Source organism: Cladophialophora carrionii (assembly GCF_000365165.1).
Source record: "Cladophialophora carrionii CBS 160.54 unplaced genomic scaffold supercont1.2, whole genome shotgun sequence".
NCBI classification, from domain to species: Eukaryota; Fungi; Ascomycota; class Eurotiomycetes; order Chaetothyriales; family Herpotrichiellaceae; genus Cladophialophora; species Cladophialophora carrionii.
In genome coordinates, this window is record NW_008481827.1 from 638,667 (window position 1) to 661,282 (window position 22,616).

At 55.5% G+C, this 22,616-nt stretch overlaps 8 protein-coding genes across 8 annotated transcripts; 3 read left to right on the plus strand and 5 right to left on the minus strand.

Annotated features, from left to right (window-relative positions):
- Nucleotides 1–445: 445 nt before the first annotated feature.
- Nucleotides 446–4,148, plus strand: G647_02296 (uncharacterized protein; the record flags this gene model as incomplete). The annotated part of the gene is made up of 3 exons (XM_008726646.1): nucleotides 446–1,616; nucleotides 1,670–1,923; nucleotides 1,977–4,148. 3 exons carry the CDS (start codon nucleotides 446–448, stop codon nucleotides 4,146–4,148), a joined length of 3,597 nt encoding a protein of 1,198 aa, XP_008724868.1.
- Nucleotides 4,149–4,977: 829 nt separating this feature from the next.
- On the minus strand, nucleotides 4,978–6,954 carry G647_02297 (uncharacterized protein; the record flags this gene model as incomplete). The annotated part of the gene is made up of 1 exon (XM_008726647.1): nucleotides 4,978–6,954. The coding sequence occupies one exon, from the start codon at nucleotides 6,952–6,954 to the stop codon at nucleotides 4,978–4,980; it is 1,977 nt and encodes a 658-aa protein (XP_008724869.1).
- A 1,269-nt stretch (nucleotides 6,955–8,223) lies between these two features.
- On the minus strand, nucleotides 8,224–9,135 carry G647_02298 (uncharacterized protein; the record flags this gene model as incomplete). The annotated part of the gene is made up of 1 exon (XM_008726648.1): nucleotides 8,224–9,135. The coding sequence occupies one exon, from the start codon at nucleotides 9,133–9,135 to the stop codon at nucleotides 8,224–8,226; it is 912 nt and encodes a 303-aa protein (XP_008724870.1).
- Nucleotides 9,136–9,619: 484 nt separating this feature from the next.
- On the minus strand, nucleotides 9,620–11,896 carry G647_02299 (3-isopropylmalate dehydratase, large subunit; the record flags this gene model as incomplete). The annotated part of the gene is made up of 1 exon (XM_008726649.1): nucleotides 9,620–11,896. One exon carries the CDS (start codon nucleotides 11,894–11,896, stop codon nucleotides 9,620–9,622), a length of 2,277 nt encoding a protein of 758 aa, XP_008724871.1.
- Nucleotides 11,897–12,333: 437 nt separating this feature from the next.
- Nucleotides 12,334–13,515, minus strand: G647_02300 (3-isopropylmalate dehydrogenase; the record flags this gene model as incomplete). Its single annotated transcript, XM_008726650.1, has 1 exon — nucleotides 12,334–13,515. One exon carries the CDS (start codon nucleotides 13,513–13,515, stop codon nucleotides 12,334–12,336), a length of 1,182 nt encoding a protein of 393 aa, XP_008724872.1.
- An 855-nt stretch (nucleotides 13,516–14,370) lies between these two features.
- G647_02301 (uncharacterized protein) lies at nucleotides 14,371–15,663 on the plus strand (the record flags this gene model as incomplete). Its single annotated transcript, XM_008726651.1, has 1 exon — nucleotides 14,371–15,663. One exon carries the CDS (start codon nucleotides 14,371–14,373, stop codon nucleotides 15,661–15,663), a length of 1,293 nt encoding a protein of 430 aa, XP_008724873.1.
- A 1,496-nt stretch (nucleotides 15,664–17,159) lies between these two features.
- Nucleotides 17,160–19,368, minus strand: G647_02302 (uncharacterized protein; the record flags this gene model as incomplete). The annotated part of the gene is made up of 9 exons (XM_008726652.1): nucleotides 17,160–17,698; nucleotides 17,753–18,125; nucleotides 18,178–18,360; nucleotides 18,450–18,481; nucleotides 18,532–18,696; nucleotides 18,752–18,908; nucleotides 18,960–19,018; nucleotides 19,072–19,150; nucleotides 19,204–19,368. 9 exons carry the CDS (start codon nucleotides 19,366–19,368, stop codon nucleotides 17,160–17,162), a joined length of 1,752 nt encoding a protein of 583 aa, XP_008724874.1.
- Nucleotides 19,369–20,324: 956 nt separating this feature from the next.
- G647_02303 (uncharacterized protein) lies at nucleotides 20,325–22,506 on the plus strand (the record flags this gene model as incomplete). The annotated part of the gene is made up of 3 exons (XM_008726653.1): nucleotides 20,325–20,506; nucleotides 20,564–20,874; nucleotides 20,924–22,506. The coding sequence occupies 3 exons, from the start codon at nucleotides 20,325–20,327 to the stop codon at nucleotides 22,504–22,506; spliced, it is 2,076 nt and encodes a 691-aa protein (XP_008724875.1).
- Between the last annotated feature and the right edge of the window lie 110 nt (nucleotides 22,507–22,616).

A 22,616-nucleotide genomic window follows, 5' to 3' on the forward strand; every position in this document is an offset into this window, starting at 1 on the left:
GCCTGCGCCGCCAGGAACGCACCGCCGTGGCTCTTCTCAGGCAGCGCACAGGCCCCGTCAAGCGCAAGTTGCGTGCCTGGTCTTGAGGCTCCGTCGCCGCCCCACGGAACTGGACTGGACTGACTGACTGTCTGCGCTGCTGGACTGCAGTCACTGTCACTGTCACTGTTCAACAGCCAACGACTTCCCTTACACTCGCCAGACACTTGCAACCACGCACCCTTCCTGCCGCACCCTCCCGCCGCACCTTCGATCTCTGCCTCGATTTCCTCTTGTGGTGCTCGCTATTTCTTCGACAGCATACCGCTTCGTCCGTGCTTGTTCCCTCCCGATTTGTGATACCCCACCAGCAGTGAAAACCGCAATCAGCCCGACTTTGATGTCAAGCTCTCCAGTTCAAGGTCGCTATAGGGCTTAGCCACGCTCCCTTGACTGCTTGGGCATCATGCCCTCCAAGAAGAAGGCCAACACGCAGGTTCATCCCGCCATTCCACAGCCACTGCCCTTGAAGAAGACTGCCTCTACACAACCCTTGCCAAAATCCGGCCCAGCCACTTCGTCCACCCCATCTTTGAACAGTCAGACTGCTGCCACGAAGACGGATGCCGATCTCAGAACGGGCGACACCACTGAGTCCGCCGGAGAACCCGCTCCAACTCCTGCTGTCAACCGCAAAAAGCAGAAGAGGCGAGAGAAGGAGGCTGCAAAACGAGCCGCGGAGCAGGACAAAACCGTCAAGAGTCTCCCAAATGGCCACGTAACTGCGGGCGCCAAACCCAATGGCCAACTACCGCCGGTCAAACAAGGCAGAGGGCCGGTCAAGGGCTATTTCACCGAAGAACCGGACTACCAGGACTCTGCAGATCCTGCATACCCGGAAATTGAGAGTCCTGAGGAAGCATTTTACAGCGGCGACGAGGATCCCAACGGCGTAGAAGGTGCAGAAGCGGTCCGCGACAGTTCGTGGCTCAACACGAGCAAGCGAAAAAAGTCAAAGACGACAAACGAGACGCTATCTAGGACCTCCACCATGCTCTCTCGCTCCAATATCCCACCTTTGTCGAGTGCGGCCATGCGAGCCTCGCAGCGTCTGTCGAGCGACCACATCTGGAACACTTCGACGCAGGCTGAACGGGAGAACATCAAGCAGTTTTGGCTGGAGCTGGGCGAAGACGAGCGGAGATCGCTGGTTAAGGTCGAGAAGGAGGCTGTGCTGCGAAAGATGAAGGAACAGCAAAAGCACTCTTGCAGTTGCTCCGTCTGTGGTCGCAAGCGGACAGCTATCGAGGAGGAACTCGAAGTGCTTTACGACGCCTACTACGAGGAACTTGAGCAGTTCGCCAATCACAATACGGACCTCTCGCAAGCGCCGCATCTAATACCACCCCGAACGACGTACAATAGAGCGCATCCGATGGCCGGCTCATACCCTTCGCGGAGTCGAATAAATGAGATCGATGAGGACGAGGAAGATCTCGAAGACGATGACGACGAGGAGGAGTACGACGATGAGGACGACGAAGGCTACAGCGACGACGATGGCGAGCTTGACGACCATGGATTGCCGCCTGGTCCTCCCGATTTCTTCCAGTTCGGCAATTCTCTCACGGTCAAGGGTCTGGACCTACTGTTCATCCGTTTGGCGAGGCAGGACTGACACATTGTACAGATGGCATCCTTACGGTAGCAGACGACCTGCTCAAGAATGACGGGAAGCATTTCATTGACATGATGGAGCAATTGGCGGAGAGACGCATGCAACGTGAGGAAGAAATTCGTTATCCTTCCTCGGCTTTTGCTCATCGAAATCTCCATCAAGGTCACAATCATCCTCCCATAGACGACGATGATGATTATGACGACGAGGAAGACGACGAGGAATATGACTCGCAAGATGAGGACGACTATGAGGGCGATGACATGGTCAGTGGTGCTCGACGATTGTGTACGCGGAAGCTCTGACAGATTTGCCTTAGGACTCCATGACCGAAGAACAGCGCATGGAAGAAGGTCGCCGGATGTTCCAAATCTTTGCCGCACGGATGTTCGAACAACGCGTCCTAACAGCATATCGAGAGAAAGTGGCAGCAGAACGACAGAAGAAGTTGCTCGAAGAACTCGACGAAGAGACTCGCCTGGACACCCAACGAGAAGCGAAGAAGGCGCGAGAAGCTGCCAAGAAGAAGGAGAAGAAGCGCCTTCAAAAGCAAGTCAAGGACGAGGAGAAGGCCAAGAAGGATGCTGAAAAGGCGGCTCAAGAGGCTGCTGCCCGAGCGGCCGAAGAGAAGCGACTAGAGGAGCAACGCCAGCGTCGAGAAGAACAGAGAAAGAAACGAGAAGCTGAAAAGAAGGCTGCCGAGGAAGAAAGACTCCGCAAGGAAGCTGAAAAGCACCGAAAGCAGCAAGAAGCACGTGAACGACAGATCGAACAAGAACGCAAGGCCCGGGAAGCCAAAGAGCGCGAGCGGCAGAAGCGAGAAGAGGCCAAGAAGAAGGAACGTGAGGAACGGGAAGCCAAAGAAAAGGAGGCCAGAGACCGGAAGGCTAAAGAGGAACTGGAGAAGAAGGCTCAAGACGAGCACGTCCGCAAACAAAAGGAAGCTGTGCTGAAGTCAGAAAAGGAAGCCAGGGATCGTGCACCTCAACCTCAGCCGCCGAAACATCAGCCTGTGGCACTTCCACCAGGCCTGCAACCTCCATCCCGGGGCCCGAGCCTACATTCTCCTCATGTTGCTATTGCAACACCGGCCATTCCTCCCAAAGTTCCGACCCCTGTACGGAACAGACAGCCTTCACAGCCTGGTCCGGTTTCTCACGGCTCGTCGCCACGGTCCCAAAAAGCCAGCACCGATATCTCGAGGAGTTCCGTGTCCCCAGCCACAGCCGTAATGCCGCAGACTCCTGCACAGGGTCAGCCTGTAAAGACGCACGGTCAGCCCCCACCGTTGCACCACCCACAACCTTCCGCCCCGAGATCACCGCTGAACAATCACGGTCGAGGACAATATCCATTCCACATGAATGGCCTGCCAGGATTGGGAGTCAGTGGTCCGCCGTTGGGGCCTCCTGGGATGATGCCCACTATGATGCCGCCAATGATGTATCAAGCTCCTCCCATGATCAATCAGCAGAGATTCGCTCAGAATGGCCTGCAGTATCCACCAGGATTTCCGCGACCGTTCCAACCAGGTCAGCAGATGCCATTTGTTCCACAGCCCCAGGGCCAAGCACCTCCGATGGTCAATCAACAACCGGTACCGCCAAATCCTCAGATGCATTCCAGACAGCCATCAAACGAGCACGCTCTCACAGGCCGCCCCGGAGGGTTAGGTCCCATTGCTCGACCATCTAGCACGACGCCAGACAAGCAGAAACCGGTGGGGAAGACGCCAGATGCCGAGGTGGAGCAGTTGACGACGCAGCTGGGTAGCAAAGCCCTCTTGGACGATTCAGATGCCCCATTCGATACGGCCGATCCGCGAGCAAATCTCCCGCCTGTTGGTCCACCCGGATCTGCGAGGCTACCCTTCGTCAGCAGTTTCCCAGAACACAAGCAAGAACCCTTTGGAATGGGAGGTCCTGGTTGGGGCGGCTTCAATCCTGCCATGACACCGAGTCCAAATTGGGGACCGCCCGGCGTACAGCGACCTAGCCCAGGCTGGGGACAGCCGCCATTCGGGGCTATCGGTGGCCCTCAGCCCATCTCAAGGTCACATCTACCTCGTCCAATCGCAGTAAGATTGATGCTCGTTCAAGCATGTCGTCAGCTGTCCCAAAGTCCAGCCGCCAATCCCGAAGGTTATCATCCTGTTCAAGCGGTTCTGCGTCAACTCGAAACTCTCAAAGTACCTGGAGAAGCGTCAGTGTCGATGGACGAGATGCTAGGGATTTGTGACACGGAAGGCAATTCACAGAATGGAGGGGGGTCCTTCGAAGTGATCATGGATAAATCCAGAGGACAAGTGGTCAAGTTTGTCGAAGACACCCCTAGTCAACCACCTCGAGGCAGCGTGGGAGAGATTGGCAGTCCCATCCTGGGACACAGTCAACACATCCACCACACAAGTCCCCTTGGAGGCATTGTTGGGCAGCCAGTTGGTCCAGTCGGCCAGGCGAGCAGCTTTGGACCTCCAGGCCGGAACTTCTAGTGGTTGACCCCGCCTAGAGTCAAAACGGGGAGAGAGCAACAGAGGGAGTCTAGCGAGAGTTACCGCTCGCTGCTGCAGCTGCACGCCCAGCAGTATGGGAGGAGCATGTCGGCAACCTAGCCATGCTGACGTGGCCCACTAAGGTTTCCTTGTTTCTTCAGTCCGGTGTTGAGATGGCGCGGTTCTTTTCCCGTGCAGAGTCTTCTTTTGGGGTTCTTGTAGAGGCAGGAACGGTGTCCGACAGGGACCGTATCCAAGAGCACCAATATCTCTTGGTGATGCTCGCTGTCCCTCAGGGGCGCGCATCGCCCTACCGAGGCAGATTTAGCCATTTGCGGCACAATAGCTGAATACTGCCGATGCATCCTCCAATACTGCAGAGTCTACTCCGTACTGATCCTGGTTTTCACCACTGTTTCCCTGGAATAGTAATGTGAATAATGCGTTGTCAGGCGATTGTTGATGCCAATCCCCGATGTATACACGGCATTAAAACGTCACCGCGGCATTTCATTTCTCGCAGATTCGAGAGGTGGGCTGGGCCTCGATGGAAATGGACGGTGCAGTCGGTCGCCCTATCGTACATGTAGATTGTCGTCTCTACGACGCTGTCGTTTATACAGGTTTCCGCGTCGCTTGTATATCCCGCGCAATGCGCACACGCACACGCAAACGCACTTAATCGCCTACAGTATGTATTCAACCTTTCGCCGTGTCCGCTCCTCGTCAATTCTTCCCGCTTTGGCCATATAGCCAGAGCCAGAGCCCGAGCCAGAGCCAAATCTTCTCCACTTTACGCAAACCCGTCTGACCATGGTCCCTTCGTCCCCTACTGACCGACGACAAGACTATCCAACACGCCCGCCGTGTAGCGAATGACCCGGTCGATGCCCTCGCCTCGAATCGCACTCACAGGGATGGCGGCAATGCGGGATTTCCAACCGTTGGGCTTCCCGCTCGGATGGGCGATCGTGCCGTGTTCGACGGATTTCATGTACGCCTGCAGGGAGAGGAAGTTGGATTGTGTGGATGGACCGCTACGAGTACCACCACCACCATTACTTCCGGTGGTGCCAGTATCCCCGGGACCGGGAGAGGCGTTGCCACTGATCGAGGGTATGTCTGCTTTGGTTGCGATCACGAACCACGGCTTCGCGCTAATGGGTGGGTAAGTCAGTGGTTCGAGGCCCGGCTTGCCGCCAGACGCAGAGGGCGAAGGGAAGACGGAGATCGGGGCGCCTTCTTCGTTGACGAGCCCCCCACTTCCGCTTGCTGCTGCTCCTCCTGCCGTTGACGTGGGGGAGCGTGCCTCGAACGGTGACCACGGGACGGTTTCACCGCCGTGTTGTTCCGACTGCGCGTTGATTTCGCGGTCGCGCAGGTTCTCGTACTCACTGACTTCCTTCCACAGGGCTTTGAGTTGCGCCACGGCGTCCCCGGCGGAGAGGTCGACGACAAAGGCTAGGATGCGCGCGCGCTCAATGTGTCGCAGGAAGGAGAGGCCAAGGCCTTTATCCAGGTGGGCGTCCTCGATCAGTCCTGGGATGTCCGCGATGGTAAATTGCTGGCGGGGGATTATGGCCGTGGAAGTGGACGTCGAGTCTGATGCGTTGGTAGAAGGGCCTGGCGAGGGCGAGGACGAGGGCACGCCGCTCCGCACGAGGGGCCGGCCGACGTTGTTGTCTAGAATCACGGTCCCGATGGTGGGGGAGAGCGTTGTGAATGCCCAGTCTCCGATGCGGGTGCGGGAGTTGGAAATCGCGCGTGTGAGGGTGCTTTTGCCGGCGTTGGGGAGGCCCACCAGCCCGACGTCGGCGAGCAGCTTCAGCTCGAGTTCCAGCTTGATGCGAACGCCGAGGGCGCCCTTTGTGGCGTATTTCGGCTTCGGGTCTTCCTTTGTCGCGAAGTGCGGGTTTCCTAGGCCTCCTATGGCGCCCGCGACGAGGAGCATGGGACTTTCCATCTGTTTGTCCAAGTCGAGCGTTATGGGCGCGGGCGGCTGGAGGATGGAGAGGTGCGAGCGGCGGGGTTTCATGATCGACGAGGTCAGCGACGGGAGGGTGCCGGCGATCTGGGTCCTGTCGGCGGTGGTTGTCGCGCCGGCGTAGATGACGAATTTGTTCCGCAGGCCGCTCTGCTCGGGCGGCAGGGCCAGGATGTCGTCGTCGGTCATCGTAGCGCGCAGCTCCTTCAGGCGGTGTTCCTCCTCGACGGCGGGATCGCTCCGCCAGATCTCCCGCACCACGGTACCCACGGGGACTTGTACGCAGATGTCCTCTCCTCGCCGCCCACCTTGCGATTTGCCTTGTCCGCCAATGCCCCGTCCTGCTTTTATGATTCCCCTGCGGGCTAGCTTGTGTAGAGAGGTCTGCCCCGACACGGCTTGGATGTAAATGCTTCCTCCACTACCGCCATCGCCTCCGTTCGGTGGACCATCAGAGATGTGGGCGTCGCGGAGGAAGGACACGCAGCCGGAGCCGCCGCTGCCGGAGGCAATGGTTATGACGCATTTGTCAATAAAGATGCTGCGCGAGTAGTCATCCGGGGCTGGGTTGAGGTGGGTTGAGGTGGACGACGTTGTCGATGTCGGAAAGGTTGGAGGTGGTTCGAGAGCGCTAGACCGGAGAGAGGCATTCTGCTCAGAGAGTGAAGGTCGATGGACTCGTGCCGTCCGGTGCAAGTCTCGTTGTATGCACTTGGGTAGATCTAGACGTAGACGTAGACAACGAGATGGAAGAGACTTTGAGGTGGACTGGAAGAGGCAGGGGTACAGAAAGGGCATCAGTGTGCCTGGAACCGAGTTCATCGTCACCTGCCGGTCGGGATCCGCCTCACACGTCTAGCCTCATGACACCGAGCCTGTAGCCTTATTGCACCAACCTGTCGCCTGCCCGCAGCTTGTTCTGCACCTGTCTCCAGTTCATGGAATGTGTTGTGGAAAAAAGTCGGCTATTCAACATCGCCGGCGGAGCGGAATTGTCACCGCGAGCCAAGCACTCCTCCGTACTCGTATCTCGTATGTCCGGTCAGCCGTGAATCCGCCGTGATCATCGTGAGCCCACACACTGACCTCAGCAAAGCTTGGCCGTCGTCTTGTGATGTCTTGGCCATTTGCTTGTTCTTGCGTCGTTTTCCTCCCTCGACCACCTCGAGCGTACTGTGCCAAGCATGGTTTCGAAGCAAGAGCTGGCAAGGCGAGTTCTGCTCGGGGCAGAATCGGTTGTGCGCCGTCCTGCGCTGTCCTGCGCTTAGCCTGGGGGAGAAATGCCGCGGTAGATCGCCAGGGATACGAGAGGCTCTCCAAATGTGCCGCTTCACACTACGACGCCACTATCACGAGGCACAGCTACAGTGTCTCCAACTGTCTCCAATCCGGGGCGAAACATGGTCGAACTATTATTGACTTCGTGGGGGTGAGTTCGGTCAGTATGGACGAGGCTCCGTACCCCCATGTGGTTCAGAGCAATAAGGACTACTGCTGCAGGGACTGCGTCTACCGGCTGGAGATGTGGCTCGTGGGATTGAGGACGACATGACCCCACGATGCACCACACAGGCATTCCAATATACCGAGCGAGGCAGACGACATCCCGGATGGGAGAGGTACGACTCAGAAGGGAGATCTCGGTTCATTCCAAAGACCCCGTACCCACCTCCTCGCTGCAGCTACACGCGACAGTCATGGCTCGTGGCATTGAAGGCGGCATGACCCCACGAGCTATTCCGCGCATAATCTACTATACCGTATGTGAAAAAACGACAACCCTGGACGACACCGGTGTGGTTGACAAGAGAGATTTCGGTTCACTCCAACGGCGCTGAGCCAACGTGCTCTGACTCCGGCAAGAACGTGCCGACATGATCGCTATGCTCGGCTAGCAAATGGGCGCAAATGGACGTGCTCTGCCTCTTGCGTAGGCGCGGCGAAGATTATCCATGACAGGTGCATTCCACACGCTGGAAGGGGGAGGGGCTTAGAAGGGCACAAGTGCTTCTTGGCTTGTGTCTGCCTCGCTTGTTCAAGGACGATTGACATTCTTCTACCACGCGTCAGAACCACCGACGCATCGTGCGACTACAGATGATTTGGGAAGAAGTGGTCCGCGTTCGCTTTCTCCCACTCCCCATCATGGGTTAGGACAACCTCTACCGGGATTCCATTCAGGCCCTCACGTTGCAACTTCCGCAAAATGTCCAACGTCTCATAAGCCGCGTCAAGGTCCTTGTGGATAGTGACTGTCCGGCCTTTCTCATCTTTCCACGATCCAAAGTCTGTCTCGCCTCTGAAGATCCGCATGTGGTGGCATGCATCAACGGCAAGGTAGATCCATTTGTCCACTGCAACTCGAACCAGCGCATTCAGATGGCCAGGGAGGTGCCCTGGGCTATCCACGATATAAATGGTTCCATCGTTGAACATGTCGATGGCGTTGTGGATGGGAGACAAGCTTTGCCAATACCACCCACGGGCCTTGTCAAATACTTCGCCCTTCTTCGAGCCTGGCACTGGTGGCAGCTCAATCGTGCGATCTGCCGGCAACAGGTCTCGCTCGAAGAAGGGATTGTACAGATCTGGGCCCATCTCATTCCTGAGAAGTTTGTCCGTATTGTGCCCGGCAATGAAGGTCGCTGATGTGAAGTCGGACGGGGTGCCAGTATGATCCCAGTGCACATGGGTGATGATAACATAGTCAATATCTGAGGCCTCGACATTGCCGAGGGCCAAGGCTGATTTCACATCGTTCTCGCTACACAGCGGGATCCTCGTTTTCAAATGTGCCTGAAGCCCCGGGTGTAGTGTGGTCAAGTCTTTGCGGATGCTCAGGTCAAAGACGATCTTGGATTTCGATGCTGGATGCTGGATCAGAAATGCCATCGATGGCATGGTCAACTTCTCTCCATCCGGGGCGTCTGCCAGAAATTTCGACGCTGGCGGCGAGAGGTAGCCACAGCTGAGTGGTGACACGGTCGGGTAGGCGATAGTCATGGCGAGGTCCTTGGCTTGAGTGCTCTTCACGGCTGTCTCGGGATTGTGTCTTGAATTATTGATGATGCTGCTTCAAATCATGTCGAGCACAGCGAGCTACCTTCCGGTCGACAGCATGCCAAGACTGGCGAACTTCCCTGTATTCAGCGGTCAAACTCCGACGCCACCACGATGAGGTCCCCCATGCCTCCACGCCTATATCTCCAAAGTCGTGGGGGCATATCGCGCAGGAATGCTGCTGCTTGGTGCCAAGAACAGCAACAACGGCGGACTTGGATCTAGGAGCTTGGCTATAGCCAATTTCCGCGTACTTTCTGCCGGTGAAGATGGAGATCCCGAGTCAACATTATCCGAGCGCTGAGAATATTTCCTGGAAGCAAAGTGAGGATGGCAAATCAGGTCAATGAGCTTCTGAATCACGAATACTACCGAACTGCTATGTCCGATGAATGCTACCAAAGCCCAGCGTCCTCGACCCTCCTCGCTACCAGTCGAAGACATCCTGTGCGCCTGGCAGGTGGAGGCCAAGTCGCCTCGGAGACTGTAGCTTGCGGATGCGACCAAACAGCCAGGGAAACTTCGTCTGCTGCTTTGTCTCAAACTCATAGATCTTCTCTTCACTCATCAAAGTGTTGCTGATGTCGTCCAACCCATTCAGCAAACAATGCTTTGTGTACGCATCCACCTTGAAGCTTGCGATCAGGTTACCATCAGCATCTCGTATCTCTTGATTCGGCAAGTCCACTTTGACCTCACGCTTAGCGAGGCCTTCAGCATGGATCTTCTCCACTGCCGCGGAGTCGTCAAGTGGAATTGCGAGGAGGCCGTTCTTGCCGGAGTTGTTGAAGAATATGGATGCGAAAGAAGGGGCAATGACACATCGGATGCCAAAGTCGACAAGGGCCCAGACTGCATGTTCTCGAGATGAGCCGCATCCAAAGTTCTCCCCGGTACACACTAAAATCCTGGACTGGCGATATGGCTCTTGGTTCAGAACAAAATCAGGTATCTCCTCATGCGTGGTACTGTCGTAGCGCAATTCCTGGAATAAGTGCGGGCCCAGGCCGGTCCTCTTCGTGGTTTTGAGGAAATCTCCTGGGATGACCAGGTCGGTATTGATGTTTCGCATGTTGAATGGAGCCGGGACAGAATGGAGAACGTCGAATTTGGGAATGCCTTCGACGCTGCGCTTCGCTTGCTCAGCTGGCCGCTTTGCAACTGTGCCATTTAGGCTTTCCGAGTCTGGTGCAGATGCGCTGGAAGCCACTTTCCCGTAACTGCTGACTTTGTCGCCTTCCAGCGTCAGTTGGGTCACTGCGATGGATCCATTCCCCGTGGTCAGGAACTCCCTTACATCTGTCAGGTGACCTTTGATGGCCGCTGCGGCGGCCATTGCTGGGGAGACGAGATGAGTTCTGCCACCTGGGCCTTGCCTGCCTTCGAAATTTCGATTCGTTGTGGAAGCACATCGCTCGCCAGGAGTAAGCACATCCGGATTCATGGCAAGGCACATCGAACAGCCGGCTTCACGCCAGTCAAACCCAGCAGCTTTTAGGATCACATCTAAGCCCTCGCTCTCCGCTTGCTGCTTCACGAGACCTGAGCCGGGCACGACCATTGCATAAACGGAATCTGCCACCTTTCTCCCTCTCGCCACCCTTGCGGCCGCCCTCAAATCTTCAATCCTCGAGTTGGTGCAAGATCCAATAAAAACGCGATCAATCTTGATATCTGTTGCAGGCGTCTTCGGCTTCAAGTCCATGTATTTCAGAGCCCGGCGGATAGCGGCGGCTTTGAGTGGCTCCTCCTTGTCAAAATCAGTTGGATCTGGAAGGTGACCAGTTATCGGAATGACATCGTCCGGCGAAGTGCCCCAAGTAATGGAAGGAGCTATATCAGCTGCATCGATGTCGACAGAGAAATCCCAACGCGCGTACTCGTCGCTGTATAGCGTCTTCCAGTATGCCATCGCTTTGTCCCACTCAGCCCCAGAAGGGACAAGTGGTCGTCCTTTCAGATACTCGAACGTCACTTCGTCCGGTGCAACCAAGCCGGTTCGAGCGCCTCCCTCGATACTCATGTTGCACAGCACCATCCTCGCTTCCATGGAGAGGTTTCGAATGGTTGAACCACAGAATTCAATAACACACCCGGTGGCACCAGCCGTACCAATCTTGCCCAACAAGTGCAAGATTATGTCTTTGGAATAGACGCCCAAACGAAGCTCTCCTTCGACCCGGACACGGAAGTTCTTGTACTTTTTCTGAAGGACCGTCTGTGTCGCCAGCACATGTTCAATATCTGAAGTGCCACCGCTCACGGCCAGGGCGCCCACAGCACCGTGGGTAGGGGTATGCGAATCTCCACAGAATAGAGTCGATCCGGGCAACGTGAGTCCTTGCTCCGGACCTACAACATGCACGATGCCCTGGCGTCGGTCGGACATACCGAAATATCTGATGTCGTGCTCCTTGATGTTCTTCTCGAGCAGTGTGATTTGAGTCCTGGCCTGGGGCTCTTTGACGAAAGACACTGCATCCTGATATTTCGATCGGTCGTCAGTCGGCACATTATGATCAACCGTTGCGAGGGTCAAGTCTGTCCTTCTCACTGGCCGATTGTTCTTCCTGAGTCCGTCAAATGCTTGGGCCGTTGGCACCTCAAAGATCAAGTGCGAGTCGATGTACAGCAATGGTGCCTCCTTGTCATCAGGGTTGACCAGATGTTCTTGGTAGATCTTGTCGTACAGTGTTAGAGGCATCTTGGCTGTTTCTTGGAGATGATCGTGTGCTCAGCAGGTGGTGTGTTTACAATGGTGCAAGCATTATGTTGAATGGATGCTCCCGTCACGTGTCCGGGGAGTCGCCGGGTCGTGGGGGATGAGGACCAGGCGATCAGCGTACGACCGAAAATGGGGGTGGAATGCCCTTTCACATCGGCAAAACGGAGTCCGCACCTACGGCGGAGGCACGGGAGTCTCTCCGACTTCAATCGACTCCAAGGCGATCCGTCACGCAACGCACCGGTCAGGACTTCCACGTGGTTTACCATCAGGTAAGGGACAGGGAGCAACCTGATCCGGGATCTCCACGTGGTTCACAAGTAGGCAATGCAGAGGGAGGAAGGGGACGAGAGAAAGGAGTTAGGCTTTAAGGGCACAGTTTGCTTGCGGCTATCGGTCTATTGCATCAACGTCCCTTACAGCCTCGCGCTCTCGGCGGCACTGGCTTGAGATACCGAGTCCGTCTCTGCCTTTCCCAGAATCTGCAATAGAGCAGTCACAACAGCATCTCCCATTTCCGTTGTAGTTGCGGTTCCGCCAATGTCACCAGTCCTCACTTCCAGACCACCGGCGGCCTTGTCGTCGAGCGCAATGCTGATAGCCCGGTCAATCGCGTCTGCTAGCCAATCCAAGTCGCAGCTGTACCGCAGCATCATGGCGGCACTTTGGATTGTAGCAATGGGATTGGCGCAGTTGGGAGGTAGATCCGGCGCCGAGCCATGGCTCGGCTCATACATGCCTGTGGCCAGAGGCTCCCCAGGAATGCCGGAGAGGCACGCTGACGGACTGAATCCGAGGGAGCCGGACACCGCAGCAGCTTCATCAGAGAACAAGTCGCCGAAGATGTTGTCGCACAAGACAATGCCATTCAACGAGCGGGGGTTCTTGACCATGATCAAAGCCAGTGAGTCTGACAATTGATGGGTGAGAGGAATGTCCGCAAACTCTCGGTCGTGGATCGTTGTCACGGCTTCCCGCCAAAGTCGACACACTGCCAGCACATTGGCCTTGTCGACGGAGGTGATCTTGCTGGGCCCCTTGGCCCCTCCGTGTTTGCGTGCTAGATACGCCGCCATTCGGGAGATTCTTTCGATCTCCCAGCGGTTATATCCCCACACGTCGTGAGCATAGTCGGGCTCTTCCTTCTTCTCGCCAAAGTACACGCCGCCCAGATTCTCGCGGAGAATGATGAAATCTGTTCCCTGCACAATGCTTTCCTTCAGCGGCGAGCATTTGGCCGCCCCTGGAGAAGGAATCCTGCATGGGCGAATGTTAGCCCAGCAGTTGAGGGCTCTTCGCAAATCCAGCACCGAAGTCTCGGGCCTCAGCGCTCCGGTCATGCCCCATTTTGGACCACCAACAGCACCGAACAGCACGGCCACGGAGTTCTTGGCCTTTTCGATGACTTGAGGCGTCAGAGGAATTCCATGGACATCGATAGACTGTCCGCCTAGCAAGTCGAAGTCGAGATCAAACTTGATGTTCTGCTTGGCAACACTGGGATGACTCTCCACGGTGCGCAGTACTTTGACAGCCTCGCGGATAACCTCAGCGCCAATGTGGTCGCCCGGCAGCACAAGAATCTTGAAGGATGGCATATTTGCTTCGAACTAAGAGGTTGGAGTAGTCTAGCTTGGTAAGTTGCCTTGATCATTCACAAATGTCTGGGCAGATACTTCGCGTTTTAAACGAGGACCGGTGTAAAACACCGAGATGCATCATGGACACCCGTCGACAGCCCCCCACGCGGAAGGGAATTGTGCAACCGGCCGTTCCCCGGTAGGCTCCTGAAGCAGAGCAATTTCCATATCCTGTTATTTCCTTATGCAGAGCAGGACGGCACGACTTGGGGAAGGGCCTTCACCCATCCGGAGAATCGCCGAACTAGCTTTCCCCAGATTTCAACCGACCAGGGGATCTGCAGTGGGGGTTGGATCATTGTTACCTTGCATGCGCTATGCTCCCCACGAGCCTGGCAATGGTCACGGCCACCGAGCTTCTCCAGATATTCACGAGACACGGCAGGAGACCCTTGGCATAAGATAGGTCTCAGGGATACATAAAGCCGGTGCGTGATGCCTGAGCCTTCAGCCAGTATCTCTCCATCATCTCTCTCCGCAGTCTGGACTTTTTGATCCCGCGGTTCAAAATGGCATCCGAGAAGGACAATGCTGTCCCGGCGACAAAGTCCGACATCAATCATGTCGAGGAACAAGCCATTGTTCAAGCCACTACCAACGGCGAAGAGAAGGTTGAGACTGTGGGCAAACTCGAAGCCCTGGCCGTCGACTACACCAAGGCGGAAGAGAAACGTTACCTCCTGAAGATTGACTTCATTGTCCTTGGATATGTCTCTGGTGCTTACCTGCTGGCATACGTAAGTCGACCATCTCTCCCCCCGCCAGGGGTTGTTCGTGTCTTTGAGATCCAGACGTGTTGACGGACCATTGTAGATGGACCGCGGAAATATTGGGAATGCCAACACCGCAGGCATGTCCGAAGACCTTGGCCTCACCGATAACCAATATCAATGGTGTTTGACGGCGCTCTACCTGGGATACATCCTTTTCGACTGGCAGACTGTCTTCTACAAGATCCTACCGGCCCGATACTACGTCCCCACGGTCATCATCATCTGGGGTGGACTTGCCGGCGCCTGCGGAGCTGCTCAAAACTTTGCGGGCATGCTGGTCTTGCGGCTCCTGCTAGGCATCTTTGAGTCGTCATACAGTCCTGGATTGGCCTACTTCTTCTCGTTCTTCTACTACCGGAGGGAAATGGGGCGACGACTCGGCTGGTACGTCTCCATCGCTCCGCTCGGGGCCTCTTTTGCCGGAGCATTCGCCTACTTTGTCACCAAACACCATCATGCCATCGCCGGCTGGCGGGCTCTCTTCCTCGTCGAAGGCCTTCCAGCCGTGGCTGTGGGTCTGTTCGGCTACTGGTGGCTCCCCAGCAACCCTCAGGACTGCCAATTTCTGAACGAGAAGGAGAAGAAGATTGCTCGGGCCCGCCTGGTGCGCATGGTCGGCAACGTCGAGCGAAGCAGGAAAGTCAACTTCAAGAACTTCTTCCGCAGCTTGCTCGACCTCAAAAACTGGCTGCCCACGCTCATGTATTTCTCCTGCAACATCGGCTACGCCTCGTTGCCCATCTACAGCTCGACCATCTTGCAAGGCATGGGGTTCACCGCGATCCACGCACAAGGTCTTTCGGCACCACCGTACCTGTTCGCCTGTCTGGTCGTCCTCGCCATCGGCCATCTTTCCGACCACTTCCAACGCCGAGGCATCTTCCTCGCCATGTGCAGCGGCACCGGCGCCATCGGCTACATCATCCTCTGCACCGTGGAAAAGGTCGCCGTCAAGTATTTCGCGCTCTTCCTCGTCGCCGGCGGGCTCTACCCCTGCATCGGCCTCCTCCTCTCCTGGGTGGCCAACAACAACGGCTCCGACAGCAAACGCGGTGCCGGCTTCATCCTGATGAACTTTGTCGGCCAGTGCGGTCCGCTCGTCGGCACGCACATCTTCCCCAAATCTGAGGCGCCGCACTACAAGAAGGGCTTCTACATCAGCTTTGCTTTTTGCTGTTTCGCGGCCACGCTGGCCGTGTGTCAGATCTTCTGGCTGAAGCATCTGAACAAGCAGCTGGATCAGAAGTACGGGCCAGTCCGGGAGAACCGGGACAATGAGGACGAGATTGGCGAGGAGACGGACGATAGTGAGAATTTCAGATATATTCTCTAGAGGGGAGGAAGTGGGGGCAGTGAATGTTAAGTGTTGGCCGATAGTGGTTGGTGGGGGTGTGTGTGTGTGTGGGTGTGTGAGTGCGCGCGAGAGTGAGTGGATGTGGCGACAACCCGGTTGTGCAATATTGCAAGGGACGAAACTCAGAGACACCGATGGGAGCTGCACCGGGAGAAGTGACGATAGTGTAGATACTGCAGATAGCTCGTCTTGCTTGACATGTTGATATGCTGATACCGTGTATGCCGGGTACACGTTGCCTGGCCTTGAGTATTTCAGAGGGAATCATACCTTATACAATGATGCAAGCCCCGCGAAATGACACAGCGTCTGAGTCGATAGGTCCGACGGAGAGCAACTGAAAAACTGTACAAAGGAGGTACACTGACGCCAGCTCCATTCTCTCCACCATTTTACTCCTTGCCATGACTTTGTCACTCTGCCTGTCATGAATCATGGTGCCCTCGGTCTGCGCGCGGCTTATAATATCAGCAGCCGAACAAGGGGAGCAGAGCGAACGCGACAATGACAGCTAGGACCGGCTGCAATGCCTTCATGCCTTCATTTCGTTGTTTGTGTACGAGAGTACATGTGCTGAAGAACTCGAAGACTGGCAAAAGTGTCACTAGTCTCAGTCGGGCCTAGTGCCGTCATGTGACAGTGCTTGGGGTCGCTTGTGACTATGTCGGAGGACGTGATGAATTCAAAGGGGTCTGGGGACAGACCTGACTATAGTTACAGAGGCCACCTAAACAATGCGGTACTTTACACAAGGGGTCGTAATACGGTCCATGACACCCCTTGGCGCTGTCAGGCCAACTGTTGGGTAACCTTGGCAGTCACACGCGCAACCACAAGTGGCAGAGGCAATCGAGGTGATGCATTGCTCACGTAGAAGCTAAAGGCTAGAAGAGATATGGATCTTAGCCAACTTTCATGGTTTGATCGATGGGCGGCCTAAGATGCGAATCGACGAGATGTCAGATGTGCACGAATGGATCACAAGGCACGAGGTACGAGGTACTAGGTACGATCTACAACTTACTTACAGTATTCTGTGTTGTCTATGGATATGGCTTATACCTGGAGCTAGGTCTAGGCTCACCGTGCGTGAACCTCGATCATCAGGTCCGCATCCTGATCGGACTCAGTCCATCTTTCTGGGGTTCCTACCCCTTCATCTGCGTCGCTGTGAGGATGGTCTTCGCTGGTCTAGGGAAACATTCTCTTGACGAGTCTGCTTAGGCAGGACCGAAGCTGAAGATTTTTGGTGGCGAGTCGGTATCTTGCACCGCCACCGGACGGGGACGAGGCAACGTCGTCAAGACGTCCGAGAAGCATCAGTGGGCTCTCACGCTTCTTTTATGCATCCGGATTTTGCTTTCGTTGAGATTCATTTTCGTTGGCTGAGAACAGACGCTACGTGGCACGACATTCATCTCCGTTTTGGCTTTCCCCCCTCGACGTTTCTCGAAACATGTACATCATATATCCCTTCACTCGATAACCACGGCAACATGCTCGTCCATGTACTTGTTGATATCCCCCAGGAAGCACGCTGCAATGATACTGACACCCCCTGCGGCAATACTCGCCAGATAAACGTACTTGTAACTTTCTGCGTACGCTAGTTGTCCCGCAGCAACGACCATCTGATAGGCCGTTTCATTTTCCAGTCCTGGAATTGCCCTCAGGGGTTCGAGCAAACTCGCTCCCGTGAGCGTGATGGCCTCGGTGATGTACGTCACGTTGGTAATGCCGAGCTCGACCATCGTACCACCGATGTACTTTGTCGCGTTCGGCACGAACTTGGAGACGAAGACGTTGTAATAGGCGCAATAGCCAATCGAGCCGCCAATGACGCGGATCGAGAGGGTCAAAGCGCTGACTGTGGCGATCAAATCGTCAGGGCAGATGATGGTTGTGATGATCGAGGCAGGGACGACGATGCCACCGATACCGAGGCCGCCAAGAATGAGGAGACCCCAGAGCTTGTCCATATTGTGGGGTGTTGCACAAGCGAGCGCGCCGGAGCCTTTGGAGGCAGATGTCAGTTACAATTCGGATGATAGAACTGTTGCAAGCTTACCGGCGGTCATCAAGCAGCAAGAGATGATCATCAACTCCTTATTCCGACCACGAAAGACGGATAGGAGCCAGAGGCATATGCATGCTCCGGTCATGATGGCCATGCCTCCCGGGAAGACGCGTAAGCCAACGGCGGCCGGGTCGTGGCCATACACATTGAACGCCTGAGTAGGCCAGAACATGAGGTACGAGAAGAAATTGGCTCCGCTGATAAAGGTGATCAGAAGAGTGAGCGACAGAATGCGAGGGTCCTGCTTGAGTCTCTTGGGGAACATGGGATACTTGGCGCCATATGCTTCCCAGAAGAGGAAAGCAACGATGAGAAGGGCGCCAATGATGAGAGGGGCCAGTACGTGAGCCGAATCCCAGGGATACTGAAACTGGTGAGTATCCCGTCCGAATACGAGATCGGTACCAGAAACATACCTGGTAGCCACCCCATTGCATGCCAGCCATGAAGAGAACCATCCCGAAAATGCTAAGGAAGCCGCCGACGTAGTCAATCTCTCGCAGGATCTCCTGGTTACTTTTGCCTTTCGAATTGGGTCGGGGCGGAGGAAAGTAGAACACTGCCGTGATGATGAGGGCGAGTCCATTCCATACACAGATCTGTATGTCTGTTAGAATAGGCCAGATGCCGCAGTGATGCAAGTAGCTCTCTCCAGAACACCAGTGATTCGGGGGTGGGAAGAACTTACGATGATGCCACAGTATCGCCAGCTGGAGTGAGCTAGCCCTCGTCAGTTCGTTTGATCAGATGGTAGAAGGGCGTCAACGTACCAGCAATCATCTGTGCATAGAACCCAGAGGGCACAAACGGCACGATAGTGAAGATCAGGACCGCGACGTATGCGCCACGCTTCCTCGTTGGGGCCAGTTCAGAAGTGACCGCCAGAGCAGTGAGCTCACTAATACCGGCCGCTGCTCCGGCGATGGTAGTCCCAGCTGTCTGTGTTAGCTGACCAAGCTCAACGTCCGTCAATCGAGCTCGATGGCTTACCGATGAACATGTTCATCGACTTCGCGCACGTCGCAATGACACTGCCAAGGACGAGCAACGCAGCTCCAAGCAAGGCAACGTAACGTCGGCCCATCAAGTCGGATAGCGAACCCACGAACGGGCACACACCGGCCAGGGCAAGAAGGTTGCCCAACACCTGCGGAAACATCAGTGTGTCTGCCAGCCAGCAATCACATCGGCAACCTACAAACCAGATCCATCTGTCCACTCCGCCAATGTCTTGATAAATGTAGGGAGGGATACTGCCTGTAAAAATGCTGTCAGAAGCAGCTTTTCACTCTTGTAGTCTGAGGGCATACCATAAAGGTAGACCGGGATTTGACTGCCAGTCCACAACAAGGCCATCGCCAGCAAACTCATAAACCGTCTAAAGGTCATCTGGGGCGGCATTTAGTATCGCCTCCTCGCCAAGGCACTCTGGTGAGTCTCACCTTGGGTTCGTGTTCATGGTCGAGGTCATCTCCGTCGATGCGGAGGCCGATATTTCTCTCGACATGGGCAACAGACTCGTCATGATAGACGTGGGACTTCCCAACGGGTGACGGCGGTGTCTCGACGGCCACCCTGTGTGCCTCTACTGTGGTCTTTTCAGCCATGTTGGAGAATTGGTCTCGTTGCAATGGCTAGCAAGCAGTGACAGACTGGAATCCGTCTTGCGCAGAAAGTTGGGAAAAGGCAGAGAACAGGGGCCACCCAACAGATCGGCATCGCACTGTAGATATGCATTGACGGCCAGATGGGTACCGAACCTCGGCGCCCTTAGTGCCCTCGGTATCCAGCTTCGATCCAATGCTCTGATTGGAGTCTGTCAGGGTATGCAAGGTGGTACGAGTGTCCAGCGCTAGGGACCATTCCGTCCACAGCTTGCACATCCTGGGTGGATATTCCACAATGTTACTCTGGGGAGATGACGGGATTAGTGCCTCGTTGGGCTGGAAGGGTGCGGAGAAATGGCGATAAGAGGAAGACTCTATCCCAGATTTCCCACATAGTGGAGCCGTGGAAAAGTCACTATGCTGACAGTGCCAGGATGGAAAGGAGCGAAGACTAAATCAAACCTGCCGGCCGACGCATATGTTGTCATGATCAGGTTCGGGGGCATGAGGTGAAAAAGTATGATGTGTGAGAAAAAAGTGAAACGAAAGTGAAACAAATGTCAAATGTCGATGCGGTGTTCTTAGAGTTTGGCAAGCTTTGGGCAAGACGAACGCTCAGTATCGCTGTCCAAGTGCCTGCCGAGGCGGCCATCTCAATCACACATCTCTCCGTGTTGCTCGTGGTGCACCTCTGCTGGGGTAAATAATTAGCTCGTGGACTGGTTGTACTGGGTATGAGGTACTGGACAGCTCCACGTCGGAGGCAGCCAGATTCCTTTTTGCGGAGTGGGAGGAGCAGCTTTCGTGGGGAGAGTCGGAGGCGCGGCGATTTGATCCACTCACTGCTCGCCCCGCATCCTTTACCGAAGCATTCGACTCCAGATCCGAGGTGCTTTTCTTTGGGCGTATTGTGCAACTCTTATGAGAAGAGCCGGCAGCGACCCCTACCTCGTCCGATGACCTTCGATGCCGCGGACGCGATGAACACACAAATTTCACGCAAGAGAAAACGCTCCGCCATCGCCTGTACGCGTTGCCACGATCGCAAAGTCCGATGCAGTGCCGCATTCCAAGGGATACCTTGTGCAAACTGTGCTCAAGATGGCACGCCCTGCACCATCTACCAGGCTCAAGCCGCGTGAGTCGGCCGAGATTGATAGGGAGGACCGCAGCATTAATGCCACAGCTATTACAGCCGCCTGGATCAGCCCGTCGCGACCAGCGATGAGAGGCACAAAGTGATTTCTCCCCAATACCCGCTCACGCCAACCCCAAGTTTAGTACCGGCTACCGAGGTTTCACGCTGGACGGATGCCGCTTCTACTTCCCACACGAAAGACGGGACGGAAAATGCACATGCCCACGTGGGTTCGTTGGACAGTGACAGGCCCGTTGTCTTAGCAGATGACCCAATCGAAGGACCGCCGCGGACCAGCCCTGCAGGTCCAGTTCCCAACACTCGCCTGGAGCGCGTGCCACGAGAGAATTTGGTGCCATTTTATGCGGGTAGACGCCGAGGCATCCTAAGATTGGGTAGCGCTGACCGAGTTTCCAGGCGAGGTAGGAGGCCATGAGTTCCTGTTCGAAGTGTGTTCGCCAAACCGATCCTTGAGGGGAAGCCCGTACATTATCAGCCGCAATATACACAAACGACCACGCTTCAAGCCAGAGATTGGCTCTCGGCCACGCTTTCCGTCGGCTGTCTGCCAGGAACTCCTCCGTTGCTTCTTCGGCTACGTTTACCCAATTCTGCCCGTGGTCCACGCAGGCGACTTCCTCACCAAATACTCTCGTGATCCAAATAGCGTGAGCGGCCTGCTCCTCTGGTCGATTTTCCTCGCTGCAGCCAGCTACCTCGATACGGAAAGGTTATCCTCTGCGGGGTTCAAGAATCGGAAGCAGCTGAAAGAGTTCTGTTTCCAGCATGCAAAAGCAACGTATGACGCGCAAGTCGAGAACGACAAGACCGCAGTCATCGCCGCGACCCTGCTTCTCGGCTTTTGGTATGTGGACTTGGAGGACCAGGACGGGTCCGGCTACTGGATTGGCATAGCCATCCACCTCTGCTACACGATCGGCCTACACCGCGAACCCAATTATGCTCGACTCCCACGCTGTCCGTTCCCTGAATCACAGCGAGCGCTCTGGAGACGACTATGGTGGTGTGCCTACTACCGAGACGCCTGGTTTTGCCTAGGAGCTGGAAGACCGATGCGCGCCCATATTGATGATTGTGACTTGGAACTACCGACGGTGGAGGTTGTCACAGACGATTTCAAAGAGCTGTCACCGGAACTGCGAGAGGCGTTCTTGCCTTTCCAGATGGAGAAACTAGCAGAGCTGTGGATAAGAATGCTCCAGCTTTCCATCAAGCTGGAGTGCACCATGATCCGGCACTATCGACCACGGCGACCACCGCTATCGGTATCTCAACTGGAAGTCGATCACGCAGATATACTCCATCTGCTCACCAGCCTTGACCGGGAGCCCGAGCACAAATCCAGCACCCTGGCTCTGCACACCAGTCACTTCCAAACATACGTGAACACCGTGGTAATCATTCTTCACCGACCATACGTCCTCTCCGCACCCGAACACCTGCAGCCAGGGGAACGCAAGAACCTGCAAAGGGCCGCGATCCAAGCCTGCAAATCCGCCGCGGCTGCCATCACGAGCACGCTGAGCAAGCTGATCGCCGAAAACATGATCGAAACATCGCCGACGACGCTGGTGACCCCCATCATGATGGCAATGCAAATCCACTTCTACGAACTCGCGCGATCGGAGGGACTACTTCGCCAACACGCCCTGCACAACTTGAATCTACATTTCATGGTATTGACACACTTGAAGAAGACGTTCTGGACCGCCGACATGCATCACAACCTGTTTACCGAATGCATCAAGGCGCTAAATTCAGGCAAGGGCGACCAGAGCCAGTACGGAGGGTGCGCCAATGGTGTACAAGACCCCACAACAGCGGCGAGACCAAATTCACCGCATGGTGTTCGGGACGACCAGTGTCCATCTATGGGCAGCATGCTGGAAGCATCTGGACTGAGTGAAAGCGCCTTTGAAGAGTTCTTTGCTTCTTTTGGTCCTTTTGATAATCTCTCGTCACTCTTCGAGGACAGGTAAGGCTTCCCAGATGACGGCTTTTTTCGACCGGCAGATCCAGACCCCAGCTGACGTCTTTTCCCTGTCGGATGATAGGTTCGAATAGTACAACGCTACCGACTTCAGACTTG